We start from the raw sequence: 20,825 nt of genomic DNA, 5'->3' as shown, positions 1-20,825 counted from the left end.
TTCGTCTTCAGGCAGGATATGCAGATTCCGCTACCCTCGCATTGCTCTCTAAGGACGGGGCTTACGCCAGAGAACTTTATAAATTCATGCTTGCTGGGCTGTTAATAAATATACGCTGTTATATCAATTTATCTCCCGAGTCTTTCTGGTAGAAGTTTGAGTTACTGCAAGAACCATTGAGGTTAATTCTCGTGTGTTACGCAGAACGTTTGAGCTTTAGCAAGAATCAAGCGTAACGTCAGTTCTAGCAGGTCACTTTAGGCAAGCTCGCATCAGCTGACTCTCAGCTGATCCATGTCTACCTATAGGAATACGACGCCTATCACTGTATACATATATAAGCTCCTTCAGTATTATCAGCAGCTATCGTGGTTCTCAGGAGCTCATTAAATGGCGAAATTCGGCAGGCATACAACATCATCTTACAAGGATTTGTGCAATCAGGAATTTAGCGAGAGGAATTCGTTCCCCACAAGGATTTCACCTCAGATCATTCAAGTTAGTGAATTGATCATAAGCTGCCTGATTTGGAAGCGAGTCGCATCGCTGCATTATTGACACAGTACTCGACGTGGTTCACTCTCCATTCCTCTCTGAAAGTCTTCACGAAGTTAAGATAAGTCCTTTTTAATGCTTGTTGCTAAAAGATATCAAGCTATTGCAACATGCTTTTACTTCTAATGCTATCCGTGTGGCTTGGGCTTATCAAACTTAGCGTTCAGCTTCACTTCAGCGTTATCGGACACGCTTGGTCAATCTAGTTCTTGGAAAAACAGTGTTCTTAAAGCTATAGTGTATTGTTTACCGTGATTGCATTTTAATGCATTGTTTTTTAAGGGCTTGCATTTTTATAGGCTGAAATTCAACTTGGTGGTGTATTTAAGCTGTGTATTTCAAATAAAATAAAATAAAAACACTAACTGTTATTGAAACACTGCTTGTTCTAAAGGCTATCTAGTGGCTATTGAAAACTGCTTGCTTTAAAAGCTGTTAGTTGCTATTGGAAACATGGTTGTTATACTTTTAAGGTTACTTAGCCCAGTCATTATTTGTGCTCTCTGCACACGCAAGGTCTCTCGCTCACTCTCCCTCTCTGCCGTGTGTGCCCCACGCATCTCGCATGCGCGCTCGCTCTAGATTCCGGGAGATTTTAACTCATTTGCGGGCATCAGTCTGGCATAACTTGTCGATCACGAGTGGCTCAACAGGTAGATCTATAGATAAACTCATCTTTCAGGCATTTGACCAACCGGGTTGACACTTCAGCGTGAGAAATCGGGGGTGGGGCGTGTGAGCGTGTGAAACCAATCAAATGCGTGTGTCTCACGGCCAATGCGTGAGAGTTGGCAGTTCTGTCACCTCCACAGCCGATGGAATCAGTACGACGGGAGCAGAAATCATGTTCATGAATGAGGAAGCACACTGTATTCATAGCTTAGCTGCGCACTGCATCTGACTCAGAGCTAGAGGGTGTATGCTCTTCTACACTAGTTTTAATACTAATCCTATGGTTATACAGTTTCAGTTTTGTTGCCGCTAGTCAGAGCTATTGCTGTAGGGTGTATGCTTCACCTACCAAACTACACTAGTTTTAGCAATAGTTCCGCGATTATACAAGGTTGTTGTATCAGATTTTTCTGCCGCTAGGGGTGTAAGCTTCCCATACAATTGTTAAATTTGCTACAGCAACACTCTTGTTGCAATGTGTCCTTGCTTGCTCCAGCTTGGGGTGACGCTTCCCCCATAAGATTGGATCTATAGTGCTCGACATATGACGCTAACATCAGGATGTAACCATTCCATCAGCCTGCGTGAAATGAAGAACAGATGGTGGCAGTCAAAAGCTGAGGAACTTAAGTTTGCTGCAGACCGACATGATATGAAGACATTCTACCACAGTCTTAAGGCAGTCCATGGGCCCCTGAGAGCTGGTTCTACACCTGTACGTGCCATTGACGGAACCCTACTTTCTGACAAGGCTGAGATCCTCAGACGCTGGGTCGACCATTTTCAATTGGTATTGAACCAGCCAGCTGCTTTTGATAACTCCGTGCTTGGCGACATAGCGCAGTGGCCAACGGCCTCAGATATGGACGACATCCCGTCCCGGGAAGAAATCGCATGTGCGATTAAGCAGATGCCCTCTGGTAAAGCCCCGGGTTCTGATGGCATTCCAAGTGAGGTGCTGAAGGAAGGCGAACTATCACTTCTCGCCAGTGTTGTAATGTAACGGAGTACAAATACTTCGTTACTGTACTTAAGTAGAAATTTCACGTATCTGTACTTTACTTCGCTATTTAAATTTATGTCAACTTTTACTTTTACTTCACTACATTTCCTAGATAAAATGTATACTTTTACTCCGCTACATTTCCACTAAGCATCTTCGTTACTCGTTACTACAAAATAAAATCAAAAGAAATGTGGGTTTGAGGTTTGGCGAATCACCGCTCCTAGATTGCATGACGCACGCTCTATTTCAGCGTAAAGCTTGTTTGTTGCCATGGAGGAGGATGCATTAACTGAACCCGTGGAAGCGCGAGCCGCGGCCGCGCGCGAATTCCAAACGCGACGCTTTACGAGATAAGATGCAAGTGGCTAAACTAAACCGCTGATTTACTATAGAAGTTTTAAACGACCGACATAAATAATCCGTTTGCAAAGCTCATCTTCGGTAAGGGGAGATTTACAGGTAAAGATAAAGAGACTGAGGGAAGAAGAACGAGAGATGGAAATGAGAGAGGAGAGCAGGTAGAGCAATAGCCTTTTGCATACTGTGCCCAGAATGAGAATAACTTTATTACAATGGATTCCTATTTAACACAGATATACATATGTTTTTTGCCAATGACAGTGGAAAAATAATATGCCCCCGAACGCCCTAGCAAGATCACTTTTGGGACCTCTGTATTTATAAAACCCTGTGTACGGCTATTGCACTGAATATAAAATTATATTTTTGAAAAATACAATGAATTATAAGGCTGTACAGAACAGTGCACGATTGCAGACTGATTTTTTCTTAGTAGAGCAGCTAACTTAAAGTAGGCCTACATGCAGTGCGAGATAAACGATAACCATGGGCGTCAGTTTGGTTTGAAATGTGCTGGGGACAGAGACGCATTCGGAAGTGCATTTTCAGAAGTGCTGGGTACAATGACGCATTCATTTTTTTTATCGTCGCTTAGGTCATGTTTTGAAAGACAATGTCCTGAAGCTTACTAATGTAAGCTCTGCAAGCTACTAGCCTATGCAGTGGCGGCGTTTCACAAAAACCTAGTATGGCATTCCGTCTGGCAGAGGCGGCAATTGCCTGGGGCCCCGCATTTTAAGGGGGCCCCCGAGGGCTGATCATTTAAACAATCAGAAATATTAATATAAAGACGCAGCAACATCAGTGGGGCCCCTCGCTACTGCTTTTACCTTTTTCAAACTGGTGCAGCGCTTATAGCTACTCGCGGTAGGTAGAAAATGCATGATTTGATTTGTTAAACATGAAAAGGACTTATCCATCTGGCATGGCAGCTCGCTCTAACTTTAACCTAGATAAATGTTCGCTATTAGCCTATATGGATATTAGGTGCATATGCCATCGTGTGTGTGCGGAGTGTAGAGCGCGCACTGCATGGCAGGCGTCGGCGCGAACACTTGCATTTTCCTATCAGCAGAGGAAACAACTTTAAATACTCAATCTTTTTTGAGGTCCAAAAGGAATAACGCATCAGTTGCAAGTAGCCTACTTGTATTAGGGTAAACTCACAATTACAAGAAAACGTTGTGCTTTTGTAAAATAAAATAAAACAAACAGGGCGCGCTATAGCCTAATTATCTCCATAGCGTGAACTGGAGCGCGTCTCAATAATGAACTGAAATGCAGTGTATAGCCTCAAAAACGTGATGAATATTTCTATATAAAGCTCGAAATATCCACTTTTAAACGAAAAAATTTGAATCGAAAGCAAATACCGGCTGATTAGGCTGTAATCCATATGAAAGGTGCATTTCTATCTAAAGGCGCATCCACTTTACAGTGGATATGTATATAGATATGTTTAGAGCCGACACTGATTTAGAAATATATATTTTATTAATAAACAATAAAAATGTCTCATTATTTTTCAGACATATTATCATTAGCCTGCTTTTGCCGGTGCTTTGCGGCAAGATTTATGCATGCGCTTGAGCGCGGAATAGGCTATATTCCTCCATACACTCATTATTTAAGCAGAAATGAATATAAACGTGAGAAAAAAATAAAACGAGCTCCACAGAACATAAAATATTAATTTTATTAATAATTTTATGTAGTTCGCATTTATGAGGAAAAAACAATGTTACGGACGTGACTGCTCTGAAATTGGCACTAAAAGATGCTTTAAAACTTTCACAGACCTCAATCAGAAAGCACAAAGCCTTTCTTTAAAGTGAATTTCGTTTTGTATTAATTGTATCTTAATTTTAATCAATGTTTCATCAACCAATTGCCTGGATTTAATAAATAATAAGTAAAGCAGATAATAGCCTAGATATCACGACGACACGGAGGCGCCTGCGCATGAACTGGAGCTCGTCTCATAAATGAACCGAAACTCAGCACAGCCTACTTGCCTCACAGACCTGAGAAATATATATATTATCTACAGAACGCTTGAAATCATACTTTTTAAACAGAACAATTCAAAACGAAAGAAAACTATGTTATCCGTATGAAATGTGCATTTCTCTCTGCCGCGTTCATCGTCAACTTCATCTTTGCAGCGACACAGAAAACACTTGTTTATTAATAAAAATGTCTCCTTGCTGTATTTGACATATTCAGATTACTTTTGCCAGTTCTTTGTGGCAGCTTTTAGGTGCTTTATTGGCAGCGTCACCCTTAGGCCTATATGTTACATGAACGGGTCACCACTGCATCAGCACCGAATTTCTTTTTATTTTATTTTTAAATCCCCCAAAAAATCGTGATACGAACTGAATCGTGGGTCAAAAATCGTGATACGAACTGAATCGTGGGTCAAAAATCGTGATACGAACCGAATCGTGGGTTTGGTGTATCGTTACAGCCCTACTAGCGACCCTAAAAAGTGGTGGGTACAAAATGACTCATGACGAAATCTGGTGGGTACGCGTCCCCCCGTCCCCCCCGAAATCGACGCCTATGACGATAACACAAGTACAGTACAGGCTACAGGCTACAAAACACAAACAACAGCAGGTTGTACCAGTTAATAGTATGCCTAGTATAAGAAATCCACAATAAAGTTCACAATCAAAGTTAACCGCTTGCTTAAAAAAAAAAAAAACTTTTTACTTTTACTTAAAATACTTAAGTACATTAAATATCAGAAAATTACTTTTCATACTTAAGTACAGTATAAATCAGATACTTTAAGACTTTTACTTAAGTAATATTCTAAAAGGTAACTTTTACTTCTACCAAAGTCTTTTTCTAGTACCATACTTGTACTTTTACTCAAGTATTGCTTTCTAGTACTTTATACAACACTGCTTCTCGCCGCACTCAATGCATTATTCGGTAAAATATGGAGCGAGGAAGCTGTGCCTCAAGATTTTAAAGACGCATTGATTATTTACAAGCGCAAGGGAGACAGAGCCTGCTGTGACAACCATCGTGGCATCTCGTTGCTCTCCATTGCAGGCAAAGTTTTGGCACGAATTCTGCTGAACCGCCTCCAACAACACATTCATGACAGTGACATCATCCCAGAAAGTCAGTGTGGATTTCGTGTGGGCCGCGGTACTATGGACATGGTGTTTACTGCTAGGCAGATTCAGGAGACACCTTGATCTTTATATGATCTTTATTGACCTCACGAAAGCCTTCGACTCAGTTTCCCGCACCGGGCTTTGGCTCATTCTGCATAAGATTGGATGTCCAGAGAAATTCATTAATATCGTCCGCTCGTTTCATGATGGCATGCTTGGTCAGGTGCTGGATGATGGTGAAATGTCTGACCCATTTGGCATCTCCAATGGCACCAAACAGGGCTGTGTGCTTGCCCCACTGTTATTCAGCATCTTTTTTTCTATGATGCTGTCCGTGGCTTTTAAGGACTGCGACATGGGCATTCCAATCCAGTTCCGTACAGATGGCTGCGTCTTCAATCTACGCAGGCTTCAGGCTCGTACAAAGACACATTCAGCAATTCTGCGTGACCTCCTATATGCAGATGATTGTGCACTGATGGCGCACACCCTTACCGAAGCTCAGTCACTATTCGATTGTTTTGGAACTGCAGCTTCTAGGTTTGGGCTTACTGTCAGTCTAAAGAAGACAGAAGTCATGCTTCAAGCGGTGAATAAGTCAAACTCCAATCCACCGGTAATTACTGCAGGTGAGACAGTGCTGGCGGCCGTTGACAAATTCTGCTACCTCAGTAGCATTCTCGCAGCTGATACGACAGTGGACTCCGACATCAGTGCCCGCATCGCAAAAGCTAGTTTTGCCTTCGGTCGACTGTCCAAGAAAGTATGGGATGAGCACGGCATTCGGCTGGACACAAAGGTGGAAGTATATAAGGGACTGCCTTATATCCTCCCAGTGCTGTTGTATGGATCTGAGTCCTGGACCATTTATCGCCGGCAGATTACCAAACTTGATCAGTTCCATATGCGCTGTCTCCGTTGTATTGCACATGTCAAATGGCAGGATAAAGTTCCAAATACTGAGGTACTTCAGACCTGTGGCATCACTGGTATTGAGGCCTTCCTGCTTGCTGCGCGGTTTCGCTGGTCAGGACATGTTGTACGCATGGCAGATTCACGCCTACTGAAGCAGGTTTTTTATGGCCAGCTCCAGAGCGGCATGCGCTCTCAAGGAGGGCAACTAAAACGCTACAAGTACGGCCTCAAAGCCAATTTGAAACTATGCAACATGGACCCAAATGACCTTGAAGAGATGGCTGCCGACAGGACATCATGGCGAGCACAGTGCCATACTGCCATACACTCCTTTGAGCTCAGCCGAATCACTACTGCAGTAGACAAACGAAGACGCAGAAAGCACAATGCCTCAACATCTGTAACAACATCTAGCCAGTTTGTGTGTGGCGCCTGTGGCCGGCCATGTGCGTCAAGGATCGGCCTCTATTCACATCGTAGGACGCACCAACAACAACAACTGTGACGAGATCTGTCGTGTCGACAGCTCAGACCAATATATAGTCGTGGTGGGGGTAGTGTGTAAAAAACAAATAACAAAAAATAAACAATTTATTAGTTTCTAGAAGTAAACTACAACCAAGTATAACAAGGTTATGACGTCATTGACAGGTGACCGTGTACACAGTACACGTCAACAAATAACTTGTCTAGTGATTGGAATTTATTCAAACCTACATATTTGTGCCTAAATATATCCAAGTATCAGCATTACGATCACGCTTGTTGCATTAAATCATCCAGCTGTATAATGACATGTGTTGCTAATTCTGTGTGAACTGGAAGTTTTCACCAGCATTACTTCAGTATTGTGACTTATTTCCAATGAAAATGATAATTGAAAAGGATCTCCATCTCTCATCTCTAGCAGTCGTCACTCAAGAAACTGGAACTGGACTGCGGATGCAAGCAAGCAAGCAGCTGATTCATTTTGATATCTCAATGTTCACTTCTTCATTTCAGGTGGTATGTCATTCATTGCAATATGCATGTTTACTGCTAAGGAATTCGGGTATCAACAACATGCTTGTTGCTATGGCTTATTGGCAACATACTCGTTTAGGTCATCCAGGTAAGGGCAACATACTTGTTGCTTAAGGCTTTCCGGTATTTTGGTAACATGCTCTTGCTCAAGCTTTTCAGATATTGAAAACATGCTTGTTGCCTTGGTTCACTTAGGTAAATACAAAAGCATCCAGATTGCGCTGTAAGTTGGGTTTGGGGGATATTGGCATATGGTTTTGTTTTGGTGGGTTATTTCTGCCCTCCCTGCTCTTATCCATGCTAGGCTGCATGGATGCGCAGGGAGTTCTCGCCCAGAATCCAAACTGTATGCTAATCGTCAATTGTATTTGACGATAGTGGTCCTGACAGAAATCAATGAGGTTCATTCTCCTGTTACACAGCATGTTTGAGTTTCAGCAAGAACCAATGAGGTTTTCATTCTCATGTGTTACGCAGCATGTTTAAGCTTCCACAAGAACCAATGAGGTACATTCTCGTGTAATGCAGTACACCTGAGCTTCAGCAAGAACCAATGAGCTTCATTCTTGTGTTACGCAGCACGTTTGAGCTTCCGCAAGAACCAATGAGGTTAATTCTCATGTAATGCAGTACGTTTGAGCTTCAGCAATAACCAATGAGCTTCATTCTTGTGTTATGCAGCATGCTTGAGCTTTAGCAAGAACGTCTTGGTTACTAATGTAACCCTCATTCCCTGAAGGAGGGAACGGAGACATTATGCCAGGTGATTGACGAATTGGGATGTCACCTGAGAACCCAATCACATTTGAATGTAAACTAAATAAACCAATAGACATTGGCGAGTGAGATGTGTGGGGTGGAGAAAGGACAGGGCTTGACACAGAGAGAGTCAACTACTGCTGCAATCACTGGAAGGACGCGGGCTCGCCGTCAGGGAAGCCATACCGTGGAAGATTACACATGTGGGATCACCTGTAGTGGAATCCCAACACGTGGGCACCTAGTTTATCACAGGGGCTGACCTTCTGGGTCACCAGACACCTCTTCCGTGTAGCTCAGCCCGCAGCTCTACATATGTCTACCAGCAAGGCACCGTGTGCCAAAGCTCAGGAGGAGGCAACACTGAGTGGAGTGAGCTCTCACCCCAAGGGGGCATGGCCAGTGGTGGGCCTGAAATGCCAAGACTAGGCATCCACAATCCAATGAGCCAATCTCGCAGTGACATTCGTCGTACGTAGGGTCATTTCCGTCGCTGTGGCAGTTCCTGCATCAACCCTGGGTCAGAACTACCCTCGTGCAACTCTTTGAGTGCCATGGCCTGATACACTTGCAGGAGGGCCATGGCGTGCAGGGAAGAGGCGGAGCCTTGGCCGTAATCACGGACGGAAACTTAAAGGCCTTGAATGGGAGATACGGATTACCTCGCCAGACGGCAGTATTTTGAAGGCATAGCTGCATTGCAATGGCACGCTCCACTGGGGGGATACCCGCGTACCCTTTGGCCACCCAACCATCGAGGGTGTGGAGGAGGCGCCAGAATGGTTTCGGGCAGAAAAAGGTCCCTCCACAACTTTGTGACCTCCTCATTAACCTCCAGGGAACAAAGGCACTGGATTGGGACGCTGCTGTTCAGCATTCCCCACCCCAAGATACCAATCATCCAGTCTTGAGTGTTTGGGACACAGTGGAGGATTTCACTCGAGTCTGACACTCTCAACAATGCAAGCAAGGATGTTTGAGCTTCTGTTTATGTTCGCTGAACAACGTTCAAATGTGAATAAAAGCCTAAATTCAATCTGTTCATCATATATGATCAAATTTGGACTAAACTGCTCAAAGTGTCAAAGTGGTTGTTGCGTAGACTGTCAATGGAGGGATATACATATCTCAGATTTCATTAAAATTATCATTATTTGTGTTTTGAAGATGAATGAAATCTTACAGGTTTGGTACGATGTGAAGGTGAGTAAATGATGACAGAATTTTCCTTTTTGGGTGAACTATCCTAAGGGCTGATTTCACAGGCAGGGCTTAGATTAAGCCAGGGTTAGGTCTTAAATATAGGGCATTTACGTAGCTTTTTTTAAAGGTGCCTTGAAAAAACATTAGTGTGCATATTTAGACAAAACATTGGCACTGACATAAAACAGCTCAAATATGCATTTTAGTCTGGGACTAGGCTTAAGCCTTGTCTGTGAGTCTGGGCATAAAAGTAATGGAAATATTTGTTACTTACAACTCTTCTTGTCGATAACCTAAAGGCTCTTTCACACTGTAGGTGAAACCCAATGAGATGCCAACAATAAAAGCAGGTAGAACTAAACAGAAAAAGATTCATTGAAACTTAATTACATTATATATTGGATATATTATTTCATATTTAGGGTTTAGTCTTATGTTTGATTTTGCAGTTAATACCCAGGATGCAGTAAAGATGAATGTGTATTTAAAATGGGTAATTTATGTAGTAGAAATGTGAAATTATTTTTGAATTTGGAGCCTTCTAGACTGAGAAAAGCCAGAAAATGTATTTGTAGCTCATGTGGATGAAAGACAACAACTCCCAGAATGCACTTGCTTCACTGCCCTACGAGGCTACACCTACCGGTAAGAGAGCACAGTTAAACAACAAGGCTAGGCTACTAGTGAGTCTCTGTGACAAGTCTGCCCGGGAAGTCTGTCCGTGACTAGACCGCCCAAAATGTCCGGGATTCGGCTTTTGCGTTCTACAGTTGCCATTCATCATGTTTACTGTGGCGAGCAGGGCGAGACTGACGGCCGCGGGAGAATGACGCGAGGCCGGTGGCGTGATTACTGATAAGCGGCACCTGTGAGACGCACCGGTCTCATATCTGTTAAAAAGCACATTAACCCATCACTTGTTTAGCGTTCATGTAAACACTAAATTAAGATTCACCAATCGGAATGAATTCAGTTAGATTTAAACTAAAAGTGTGCATGTAAACAATGAATGGCGACTGCAGAAAGCAAAAGCCGAATCCCGGACATTTCGGACGATCTCGGCGGCCGGACATGTCCGGGGAAAAGAGGATGGTAACCCCTACTACTCAGCTTTCTCCACAGAACAGTTAGTTAGCTCCACAGTTATTTTAACTTCCAAAAAAAAGATTTGTGACACTATTTGTACATTCTGTGAGTGAGATCCCACCCTCTATGGGCGGGTTGAAAACATGCTGATCTAGTGCCTTCTACTGGCTGTAGTTTTTAGCCTCTGGCCAAAAAAGCCTCCGATGACGCAAATTGACGATTTTTGCGTCATCGGAGGATTTTTACAGACAAAAAAATACATAAATCTCTTGTCTCAGATATGAGGGAGGGAAGCAGGGTAATTTGAAAATACTGCAGATTTTCTACTGATTAATGCTCTAAATCCTGAAGTATCCCTTTAATGATTAAGCAGCAGAAAAGTGGGCCAGGTAACACTGGCATAACCGCAATAAAAACTTGAATATTTATACCAGTTGATACATTTACGCATATATCGTTTTAACCCATACTGTAAACCAAGGCATTAGTCATAAACTACAGTACACGATACATGAGTGTTTTGTTCAATGTCCCCTACCCCATCCAATAGCCAAGGAGACCTTTGGAAACCATGGAGGTGTTCCAGACACTCCGTTTTTGAAGAGGAGGAACACATTAATGCCGTAGAGAGTGTTCCAAGTGAACGTGGCCAAAAGGAAGTACTGAAGCAGAGCTGTAAATGCTGTACAGGGACCCTCATCTGGGTACTTGTGATGGTCTGACTCAGGAACTATGTTCTGATCAGACAACTTTGCCACATTCAAATGTTGGACAGGGTTGTTTATGCCGAAGATGAAGAGAAGGTAGAAAACCGTCATGCTCATGCAAATGCTCACAACTAGCAGAGTAGGACTGCTTCCTCTTGACTTCCTGTGGCAAAGTGCATGAATATAAGTTATAAAAAGTTTCATCACTCAAATAGCTGTGATTATGCAGTGTAAACTATAAGCCATTACCTGGTTATGATTTGGTACACAGCTGTGACTGTCAGACCCAGTACAGACAGAGCGCAGCCGATGATGCTGATCCAATGCAAGGCTTCAGAATACTGATAGTTGGTATCAAATGCCTGCAGAAAATGACAATAAAATTCTAGTTGCAATGGACTTTAATTCACAGTATCATAGACTTTACACTCTTAAAAATAAAGGTTTGTTATTGGCATCTTTGGTTCATTGGCATTCCATGAAACATTTTTATTGCACAATGGTTTTATGTGGAGAACGGTTCTACTGATTATTAAAAATGTTCTTTACACTAAGAAAAAAAAATGGTTCTTTTAAGAATTGTTCAGTTAAAGGTTATTTGGTGAAGCAAATATGTATCTTCTGTGGCATTGCTCTGAAAACCACCTTTATTTTTTAGAGTGTAACTGACCCATTTAAGTCAAATAGCAATGATATTTACATCCTTTTACAAATATATCTCACCATCAGAATGGCAAAGTTTGTATTTTCAATTGTTTTCGGTTTACAGCTGCAACCTGAGGGGTTCATTGTTTTGGAGCAGCCTTCTGGGCTCCAGTCATTTTTAGTGTAACTCCAAAACACACATGCAAAGTCGTTGAGGGATAGTGTGGAATCGACCTGAAAGTTCAACAATGTATTAATTCATGAATACCATACCTGTGCCGACCTCTGCCAATGTGTTTGATAACGAGGAACATCACTTTATAGTTATTTAGAAAAATGCTTCCTTTCAGTGGTACACTCTTCAAAATAAGGTTCTTTATTGGCATCTAAGGATCTATGGAACCTTTACAGGTTATTTACAGTAAAATATGGTTCATTAGAATATTAAAAGTTTCTTTACACTAAGAAAAAAAGGTTATTTAAGGGAACCAAACCCTCATGTTGGAACCTTTATTTCTATGAGTGTAAGACCTGAGGAATTCTAATTTCATTATTAATAAACTACATAAAGGCACAAACCACAAAAGCGTGCCAAGAAGGAAGTGTGATGTTGGACTAGCTGCTCACCGATGGTGTGACTGCAAACTCAATGTCAAATTCAAGATGTTCTTGAAGGTTAGCAGATATTACTCTTCTCTTGGTATCCAGAGAAGGATGAAAGTGTTTTGACTGAAAGAACTGATCGCTATCATAGAGGACAAACCCAACATCTTTATCAAAATCTACAGAAAGAGGGACAAAGTTACTATAGTTAAAACATCACTTTCTACTGATAATTTCATGTGGAATAATCACAAAATACAACAAGGGGGAAAGTAGACCTTTACTGAACGTGACATTCATTTGAAGGTCAATGTTATCTTTGGAAATCTCAGCCGGTGTCGTATCCAGTTTTATTCTTTCAGGTAAAAAGGTATCACTCTGCCCTGAAGAAGTGAAGATAAACATGACTGTTAGAAGCACGCTAACTGTCCAAACCCTTACAAAAAATGTGTTATATAATTCAAGTTAGTTTTATTCAGTATACTTAAGTAAAGTTCAAGTAGCCTATATTTTTACTTTATGTATAAGTATCAATACACTAGTAGTATACTTTTAAGTGTACTATTTCAATACTACTTGGCACTAAATTGGCCCACTTTTTAGTGCATAACAGTATATTTTTAAGTGTAACAGTACTAAACTTTAAAGACAACAACATTTTTCGTTTGTACTGCAACTATACTACAAGTATACTGATAGTTCCCTTTCTGAAGTTGTGAAGTTGAAATACGGATACTAGGGGTCACTCTTGGGTGCCCCAAATACCTCTAATGTATTCAGAAAATGTCAATGAAATTGGCGTACGGAACCAGAGCAATCATCAGCGGTCTCTCTCAGCGTTTGCACAGATAAGTGCAGGGAGTTCCCCTGGGTACATCAGGGGTGTTCAGAAAGAGGCCATTTCCTTAAAGGGCACCTATTATGACATTTAAAATGTTCCTAATGTTGTTTAGGGAGTCCCCAACAACAGTTTTACGTGCATGCAATGACAAAAAACACTTTTGTTGTCGTATAATATGCATTTATTTTTACCTGATTTGCTCACCGACTCCCAAATGAATCGTTCAACGACTCGTTTTTCAAACCCCTCCTCTGCGCGACGCTAATCTGCGTTGATTGGTCAGATGACCCAGCAGTGTTTACAGAGATAATACTTATTTTTAACACGGAGTACAATGATGCTTTTATCAATTAAATTGTGTTATAATAATGATTATAGTCCACTGCTTTATAGTTTGTAGTAAAAAACGAAAAATAAGATAAATAATTTAATGTTATGTTAGCGAGCATAGCCCAGAGTTCATATTGTAAAAGCACAATCAGTCTTTGTTTGCGTTAGCCCGATGCATAAACATAACGTTTTTACACAAAAAAAATGCAGTTACGTTACTACGAGGTATTACTCTATTCTTTAGACAACTCCGAAAACAACGACAAACACTTCACATATCTCAATACAATATCCATTGAAGACCTAGAAGCTAAACGGTGCTTACACAACAAACAAAATAATTATTAAGCATGCTACATAAAATATAAAAGCAACAATTATTAATAACACTTACAGGTTGTGATACGGAGGAGGAAGCTGATGCTATAAGTTACACTTAGAAATGAATCTTCCTTCAATATCAGCCGGCTCGCGAATCCCAGTTTGAATGCATTTAAAAAGCAATCGTCTTCAAAATGGCGCGAACAAAGCACAAGGCTCGGACTATACTTCTGTGGTATAGTTATATGAATTGTAGCCACTTAGTCTTCAAATGCTCCTCCTTGGGCAGATGAAAAAAGTTGTCTTTTGAGCCGCACTTCAGAACACAGCGTCTCGTCGCCATGATATTTTCCCCTGGCCTTGGAGGCAATAAGTGGGCGTATCGTATTGAAATAACTTTACAAGTTGACGTCATCTAGTCAGAGAAAAAGCTTCGGTCTTCTAACGATTCATAAAAATGACTCCGAGTCGACTCTTACTTTTAAAAGACAATAACTTTATATACGGTGCACTTTCATATTTCAAACTTTGCAGGATGTTTTTGTTCACTTAGATCTATGTTACACACTACATGAAAGGTAAATTTCAAAATTCCATAATAGGTGCCCTTTAATAAAAGAGTGAATCATGGCAGATCACATCTTTTTAAAGATGCCGTTCCATCTGTGTCCTTCTGGGTGCAGACAATTCTCTCTCTCTCGGATGGCCACAAGTGATGTTTTCACTGTATGGGCCGTGCTCATGCGAAACCGTGTTCATGAATGGGTCATGTGCTCACTACGAGAGCATGCCCATGGGAACGCAACTCTCGTACTTCTTCAAGAGGCCAAGAGTCTTCTCAGCTGCTTTCTGTGCTGGTCCTTCTACCTCCAGGTAGGAGGCTTTGGCGTCAGGTGCTCAGGACGATCTGTAGGTTACAATGGGAGAACTTCTGCCGGGATAATCCGGGCCTCCTGTTCCTCAGCACACTCGTGTCCCCCGGTTAGGTTTGCTCATCCAGGGGTGAGCTTAATTTCTTAATCTGGGTTTATGAGGAAGATGAGTTATCAATCACAGCATTGGAGGGTGGGCTTATGGAGTGGACTCCTCTGCTCTGTTCCAAACCAAACACTCGTGGATGGATGATTGGTTCCCGGGGTCGGAGCGTGACGCACAGCCAATGTCCCATTCTTCCTGGAGATCTCAGTCGTGGAAGGCACCTTTTCAGCCAGAACAGAGGCCCGCCCCAGGATTTGGACAATGGGCCCTGTGAGCAGAGTAGGTGTTTTGACACACCATTCACCACAAGTGCTAAGGGACGCTAAACCTCCCGACGTGGCAACCCCTGCTCCCCCTCGCTACCCATCTCACATGGAATATGGTTCCATTGGTGCTGCTAGTACAGAGTCAGGACATATTGGCTTGCGCTTTCCTGCCCGTCATGCTGGATCATCAGAACAGTCCGGTTCTGTATCGCCCTGTACAAGCATTCATGATGCTCACACAGAAACACATGCTCTCAAGTGTTAGACTCCAAGAGTGGTTCGCGCCTATAGACCTGAAGGACATGTACTGTCATGTCTCGATCCTTCATTGGCACAGACCATTTCTACAGTTCGCCTTAGAGGGACAGGCATACCAGTACAAAGTTTTCCCTTTCGGGTTGTCACTGTGTCCTCCCGTCTTCACGAAAGTCGCAGAGGCTGCCCCTGCACCGTTAAGGGAAGTGGGCATTCGCAAACTCAACTACCTCGACGACTGGCCCACTCGCAAGAGTTGTTGTTTGCGCACAGGGACTTGGGGTCAACTGGGAAAAGAGCAAGCTCTCCCTAGTGCAGAGCATATTTTTTCTCTGTGTGAAGTTGGACTCGATCCCCATGACAGGACGTCTTTCACATAACATGCGCAGTTAGTGCTGAACTGCTTGAAACTGTTCAAGCACAAAACAGAGGTACCACTAAAATATTTCTAGAGGCACCTGGAGAAAATGGCAACCTTGGCAGCAGTCATGAGACTTTTTATGAAAATATTCAAATTTCTAAAATATTCCACATTTTTGACCAGCAGTGGATAAAAAGACTGCTTCATGACCATCATATTGCCTGATTAGATTTGACTCTTCCTCTTTTGCTGTATTCACACCATGTTGCAACATGTGACGTTCTACTCTGAGCTGTCCTTGGACTCGTAATCGTGCATCTCTATGGTAACACTACCAACGCCTAAATGAATCTGCAGTGGCCTAGTGGTACAAGTCGGAGCGTTGTAGAACGAGTTCTACAAGGTCATAAACACTTTTACAATTTGGAATCTTGTCATTTTTATGCTGTGAATGGACCTTTTTTTTTTTTTTTTGTTCTGTTGTATATTTAAGCTTCAAAGTGGGCACAAACTTGCCTTTATAAGAGGTTAATTGCACTTGTCGGATTGGAGTTTGCCCCTTCAGCGACTGTACTGCCATGTTCGGTTGCACCAGCAATGGATTTGACTTCTCACGCAGAGAGAGTTTCTGTAGAGTCTGTGTTAGTCTAAAAAAACACAATAAAAAAGTCAGACAGACAAAGTCAGACAAAAAGAAAGTGCTTATGAATTTGGTTGAGATGGTTCTGCATGTCAGTGTCAGTGCAGTAAGTGTGAATTGTTTTGTTACTTATTTATTGCATCTTGGTCAACAGAAAAGAACATCCCATGACTTGTGCTCAGGAGCTGACTGACTGTGGCGACTGCTGACACTGCAATTTCCTGAATAATGAAGAAAAAGAGTTTCTCAAAACAACTCTAGTTTGAATAAGCACTGATGAGCCAAAACATTATGACCGGTCACATGTGAAGCAATTGTTGATCATCTTCTAACAAGACCACATATTAAGGTCTGGGTAGATTAGATGGTAAACAAACAATAATCTTTGTAAATCAACATGTTGAATGCAGCAGAAATGGGCAGTAATAAAAATCTGATTGAATTTGATTGCGTTTGGGTCAGAGTTTGTGATAAACCACAAACCGGCGACAGGGTGTTGGGCACCCAAGGTTGGCTACAACACACAGTGCATCACACTCAGCTGCGTATGCGGCTGCGTAGCTCAGACCAGAGTGTCTACGATGGCCGAGGGCCGATGACATGCGGAGGACCGACAGCAGATTAGGGAGGTGGTCATTATGTTTTTGCTTATCTGTGTACAGTAGTATTATAAAAATGTTTCAGACATACTTCTGGTTATATGAGGGAGATGGGTGTGATTTATCTCACTATAAGTGCTGAGTAGAAAAACCTTAGCAATGGAGTGCAAAAAAAAATGTGCTTGCATGGTTGATTATGTATAGTTTTCTGTGGTGTACCTGGAGTAGTCAAATTAGTATATCTGTCTAGTTCATGTGAAGTTTGGAATATTGGGAAACTGACATGCAATGTTTACACTGCATATGGAAATAATAACAACATGCAAATTATAAAAAACAAGTTGTGCAGAGTAAAGAGAGAAATAAAAAAGATATGAACATGAGCAAGTACAAATTGTCTTGCTATATTGTTACCCTAAAAGATTACATTTAAAAATGAACTCTGATAATAATACAATTAATATATAATTATTTGTATAATTATTATTATTATTATTAATAATAATAATAATAATAATAAAACATTAACATGTTGAATAAGTAGTAACAAGAAATGTTTCTTGAGCATCAAACCAGAATATCAGAATGATTTCTGAAAGATCATGTGATACTGAATATAAATAATCAGTTATTTTAATTTGTAATAATATTTAGCAATATTTTACTTGAAATAAACACAGCCCTGGTGAAGAGACTTCTTATAAAAAACATTAAAAAGATAATGTTTCCAAACAGGTACTGTACACACACACAAACACACACACACACACAGTTTAAATTGAGAAAATCTGGAAATGTCCCTCATGACAGCAGACTTTAAATAATTATTTTAATCTGTTTAAGGCTTAATAAGTACCGTGCTTTGTGCAGTTCCATCACGGGAGAGCAGGTTGTTAGTTATTTGAACAGCATTTGTGATGTCGTGGGCTGTTAGCCGTTCTGGTATGGATGTGAGGATCTGGGTACTGGAGGCTAATTTGAGGACATCGGCTTGAGTGGCTCCAGAAAGCTTCATTTAAAAATATATAACAAAACAAAATTATGCAATTGTCACAGGTCGAGGTGGGCCAAGCCAGACTGCACCCACCCCTAGACCAGGATCACCCTGAGGAGCGTGTCAAAGGAGGAGGCAGGAGACAGGAATAAAAAGAATGACAGGCTTTATTAAATATAAAAACAATTTGAAAATCCTAATCTAAAATTCCTCTTCCTTCCTCTTCCCAGGAATCCAAGGCAAGTGGGGGGTCAGGCTCACTTCCTTCTGGCGCTGGTGCCAACTCACAGTGGTAGATACTGAACAGGTGGGTATCACAGGTGAGTAAATGAGTCAGGCTTACTTCCTTCTGACGCTGGTGCCAACTCACAGTGGTAGATACTGAACAGGTGGGTATCACAGGTGAGTAAATGAGTCAGGCTTACTTCCGTCTGGCGCTGGTGCCAACTCACAGTGGTAGGTACTGCACGGGTGGGTATCGCAGGTAAGTAATTGAGTCAGGCTTACTTCCTTCTGGTGCTGGTGCCAACTCACAGTGGTAGGTACTGAACAGGTGGGTATCACAAGTGAGTGGGGGGTCAGACTTACTTCCTTCTGGCGCTGGTGCCAACTCGCTGAACAGGTGAGTATCACAGGTGAGTATCGCAGGTGAGTAGGTGGATCCGGGCTCACAGGAGTTGTAAAGGGCGGGCACTTCGCACCATACAGGTGGGTTTCAGGGCTACAGCAGACTCAAGTCGCAAGCGGAGCGGGGCTTTGGCTGGCCCAGACAGAATCAATACTTCAAATAGAGGTGAATAGCTCTCACATGGGTGGCAGGAGACAGAGTCAATAGCTGAACAGGGCTTTCACTGGGACAGACAGCATTCAAACTTCAAGCAGAGGTAAACAGTTCTCACGTGTGTTGCAGGGGACAAAGTCACAAGCTGAGCAGGGTTCTCACTGGGACAGACAGCATACAAACTTCAAGCAGAGGTAACCAGTTCTCACGTGTAGTGTGCACATGGGGGCTTTTCCTTCTGACATCCAACAGGTGACTGCAATCGATCTCGCTAGACTCTTATGATGGACGGTAGACCAGCATAACACATGGGGAGTGCACGGCGATAAAAGGTAAATCTTCCACACACACACGACAGTCCAATTCCAAACATGCAACGTGATGGGAAACGTCAATTTCAGCACTACAAATCCACTCTTCAAGTGCAAAGTAAGGCCAACACTCACCCAGAGGTCTCGATCTGAAGAGCCGATGATAGTCAGAGTTGGGACAGATGCGGTGAATAATTTCCTCACCACTACAAGCGGCTTCACTTCGCTGGTTTCAATGGCCGAGGGGGAGGCTAGAGATCGACAAGGAATCAGTCTATTTCACTCAGTGCGATGTATACAACGTGATCCAAGCACTTCAAACCAGTATCCAATTTAGTGTAGAAAACATGCGTTTAAGAGATTCAATTTGTCAATCACTCATCTCACTCTTTCCCAGTCCAGACGACGAATTCCACTCTTCACAACTGCCCTCGGATCCCACAAGCAACACTCCTCTTCTTTCACGATGGTCCTTCAGCTGCAACACTCCACAAACATTTCCCAACGGGAGAGAACCACACCAGATCGCCGGGGGAAGACAAAGAAACAACCACACAACGCGGAGAGAGAACACTCCAGATCAACGGAGAAGAAACAACAACACCAACCTTCTCTTCCCCTTGTGTTTTATCCTCTCAAAATGCTGGCGTGGCCTCAATCAGACACTCAAAGTGAAGTCCCCACACCTGTTGCCAATCTGCCGTTTAGTTGTCATGACAACAGACACACACACCGGCCCGGGGACAGTGTTACACTAAAAGTGTCCCGGCGGGAACACTTCTCTGATGGGATTAGTTCCGGGGATTATTTGTCACCCCGTGACATACCCCCCTGCCAAACCGTTCTAGTCCCGAGAACGGTCTCCAGTCACCCAGTCTCCGTACCTGGCTGGAGGCTGACCCCGATTCTCTCGCTGAGAACGTCGTGGTGGGGAGATGGGTGCTTCAGGTCGTGGTGGGGAGATGGGTGCTTCAGGTCGGGGTCCTAGGCCTAGGCCCCTCGGGATCACTGCCCATCCTACCAGCGGGGGCGTCCAAGTCGTCTCGGCCGGTGGGTTCTCTACCACTGGCTTTGGGTAATTCGGGCAAGGGCGGATCAGGTTACGGTGTAACACCCGTTCGGGGCCCGTCTTCCCTTCGGGCCGTAAGGCATACACAGGTTGGTCCGGATGGGGTTGTCGCTGAACGACGTATGGCTGGGCCTCCCATCGGTTGCTCAATTTTCCCTTCCCTTGTCGGCGATTGTCCCGTAGCAGCACCCTCTCCCCGGGCAGTAGCGGGGCTTCTCGGGCCGTCCTATCATACAATCTCTTGTTCTTTAACGCCGCCTGATTAATCCGGCCAGCGACCTGTTCGTATGCGGACTGGAGGCGTCGGTGATGGTTCGCTACCCAGTCGGACAGACTACTTCCCTCTTCTCCCCCAGTGGTTCCCATGAGCATATCCATTGGGAGCCTCACATGTCGGCCGAACATCAGGTA

The 20,825-nt window shown here is 42.8% G+C and overlaps 1 protein-coding gene across 6 annotated transcripts in view; it reads right to left on the bottom strand.

Annotated features, from left to right (window-relative positions):
* The window catches only part of LOC306987796 (adhesion G-protein coupled receptor G7-like), an 83,414-nt gene that overhangs the window by 16,064 nt on the left and 46,525 nt on the right, over positions 1 to 20,825 (bottom strand). For all 6 annotated transcript variants that reach the window (XR_013795247.1, XM_079592369.1, XM_079592367.1 and 3 more), the window contains exons 9-17: positions 18,116 to 18,268; positions 16,790 to 16,881; positions 16,537 to 16,667; positions 12,947 to 13,051; positions 12,693 to 12,847; positions 12,144 to 12,299; positions 11,670 to 11,782; positions 11,252 to 11,583; positions 9,902 to 9,983 (exon numbers count right to left, since the gene is read on the bottom strand). Coding sequence is in view for 5 of the 6 variants with exons in the window: in XM_079592369.1 (XP_079448495.1) it covers positions 9,902 to 9,983; positions 11,252 to 11,583; positions 11,670 to 11,782; positions 12,144 to 12,299; positions 12,693 to 12,847; positions 12,947 to 13,051; positions 16,537 to 16,667; positions 16,790 to 16,881; positions 18,116 to 18,268 (1,319 nt within the window). In the remaining variant the exon portion in view is untranslated. The remainder of the gene's footprint in view (positions 1 to 9,901; positions 9,984 to 11,251; positions 11,584 to 11,669; positions 11,783 to 12,143; positions 12,300 to 12,692; positions 12,848 to 12,946; positions 13,052 to 16,536; positions 16,668 to 16,789; positions 16,882 to 18,115; positions 18,269 to 20,825) is intronic.

The sequence above is a fragment of the Phoxinus phoxinus genome, assembly GCF_949152265.1.
Source record: "Phoxinus phoxinus genome assembly, chromosome: 20".
NCBI classification, from domain to species: domain Eukaryota; kingdom Metazoa; phylum Chordata; class Actinopteri; order Cypriniformes; family Leuciscidae; genus Phoxinus; species Phoxinus phoxinus.
The sequence above is the reverse complement of the archived record's forward strand: the minus strand, read 5'-3'. Positions and strand labels throughout refer to the sequence as shown.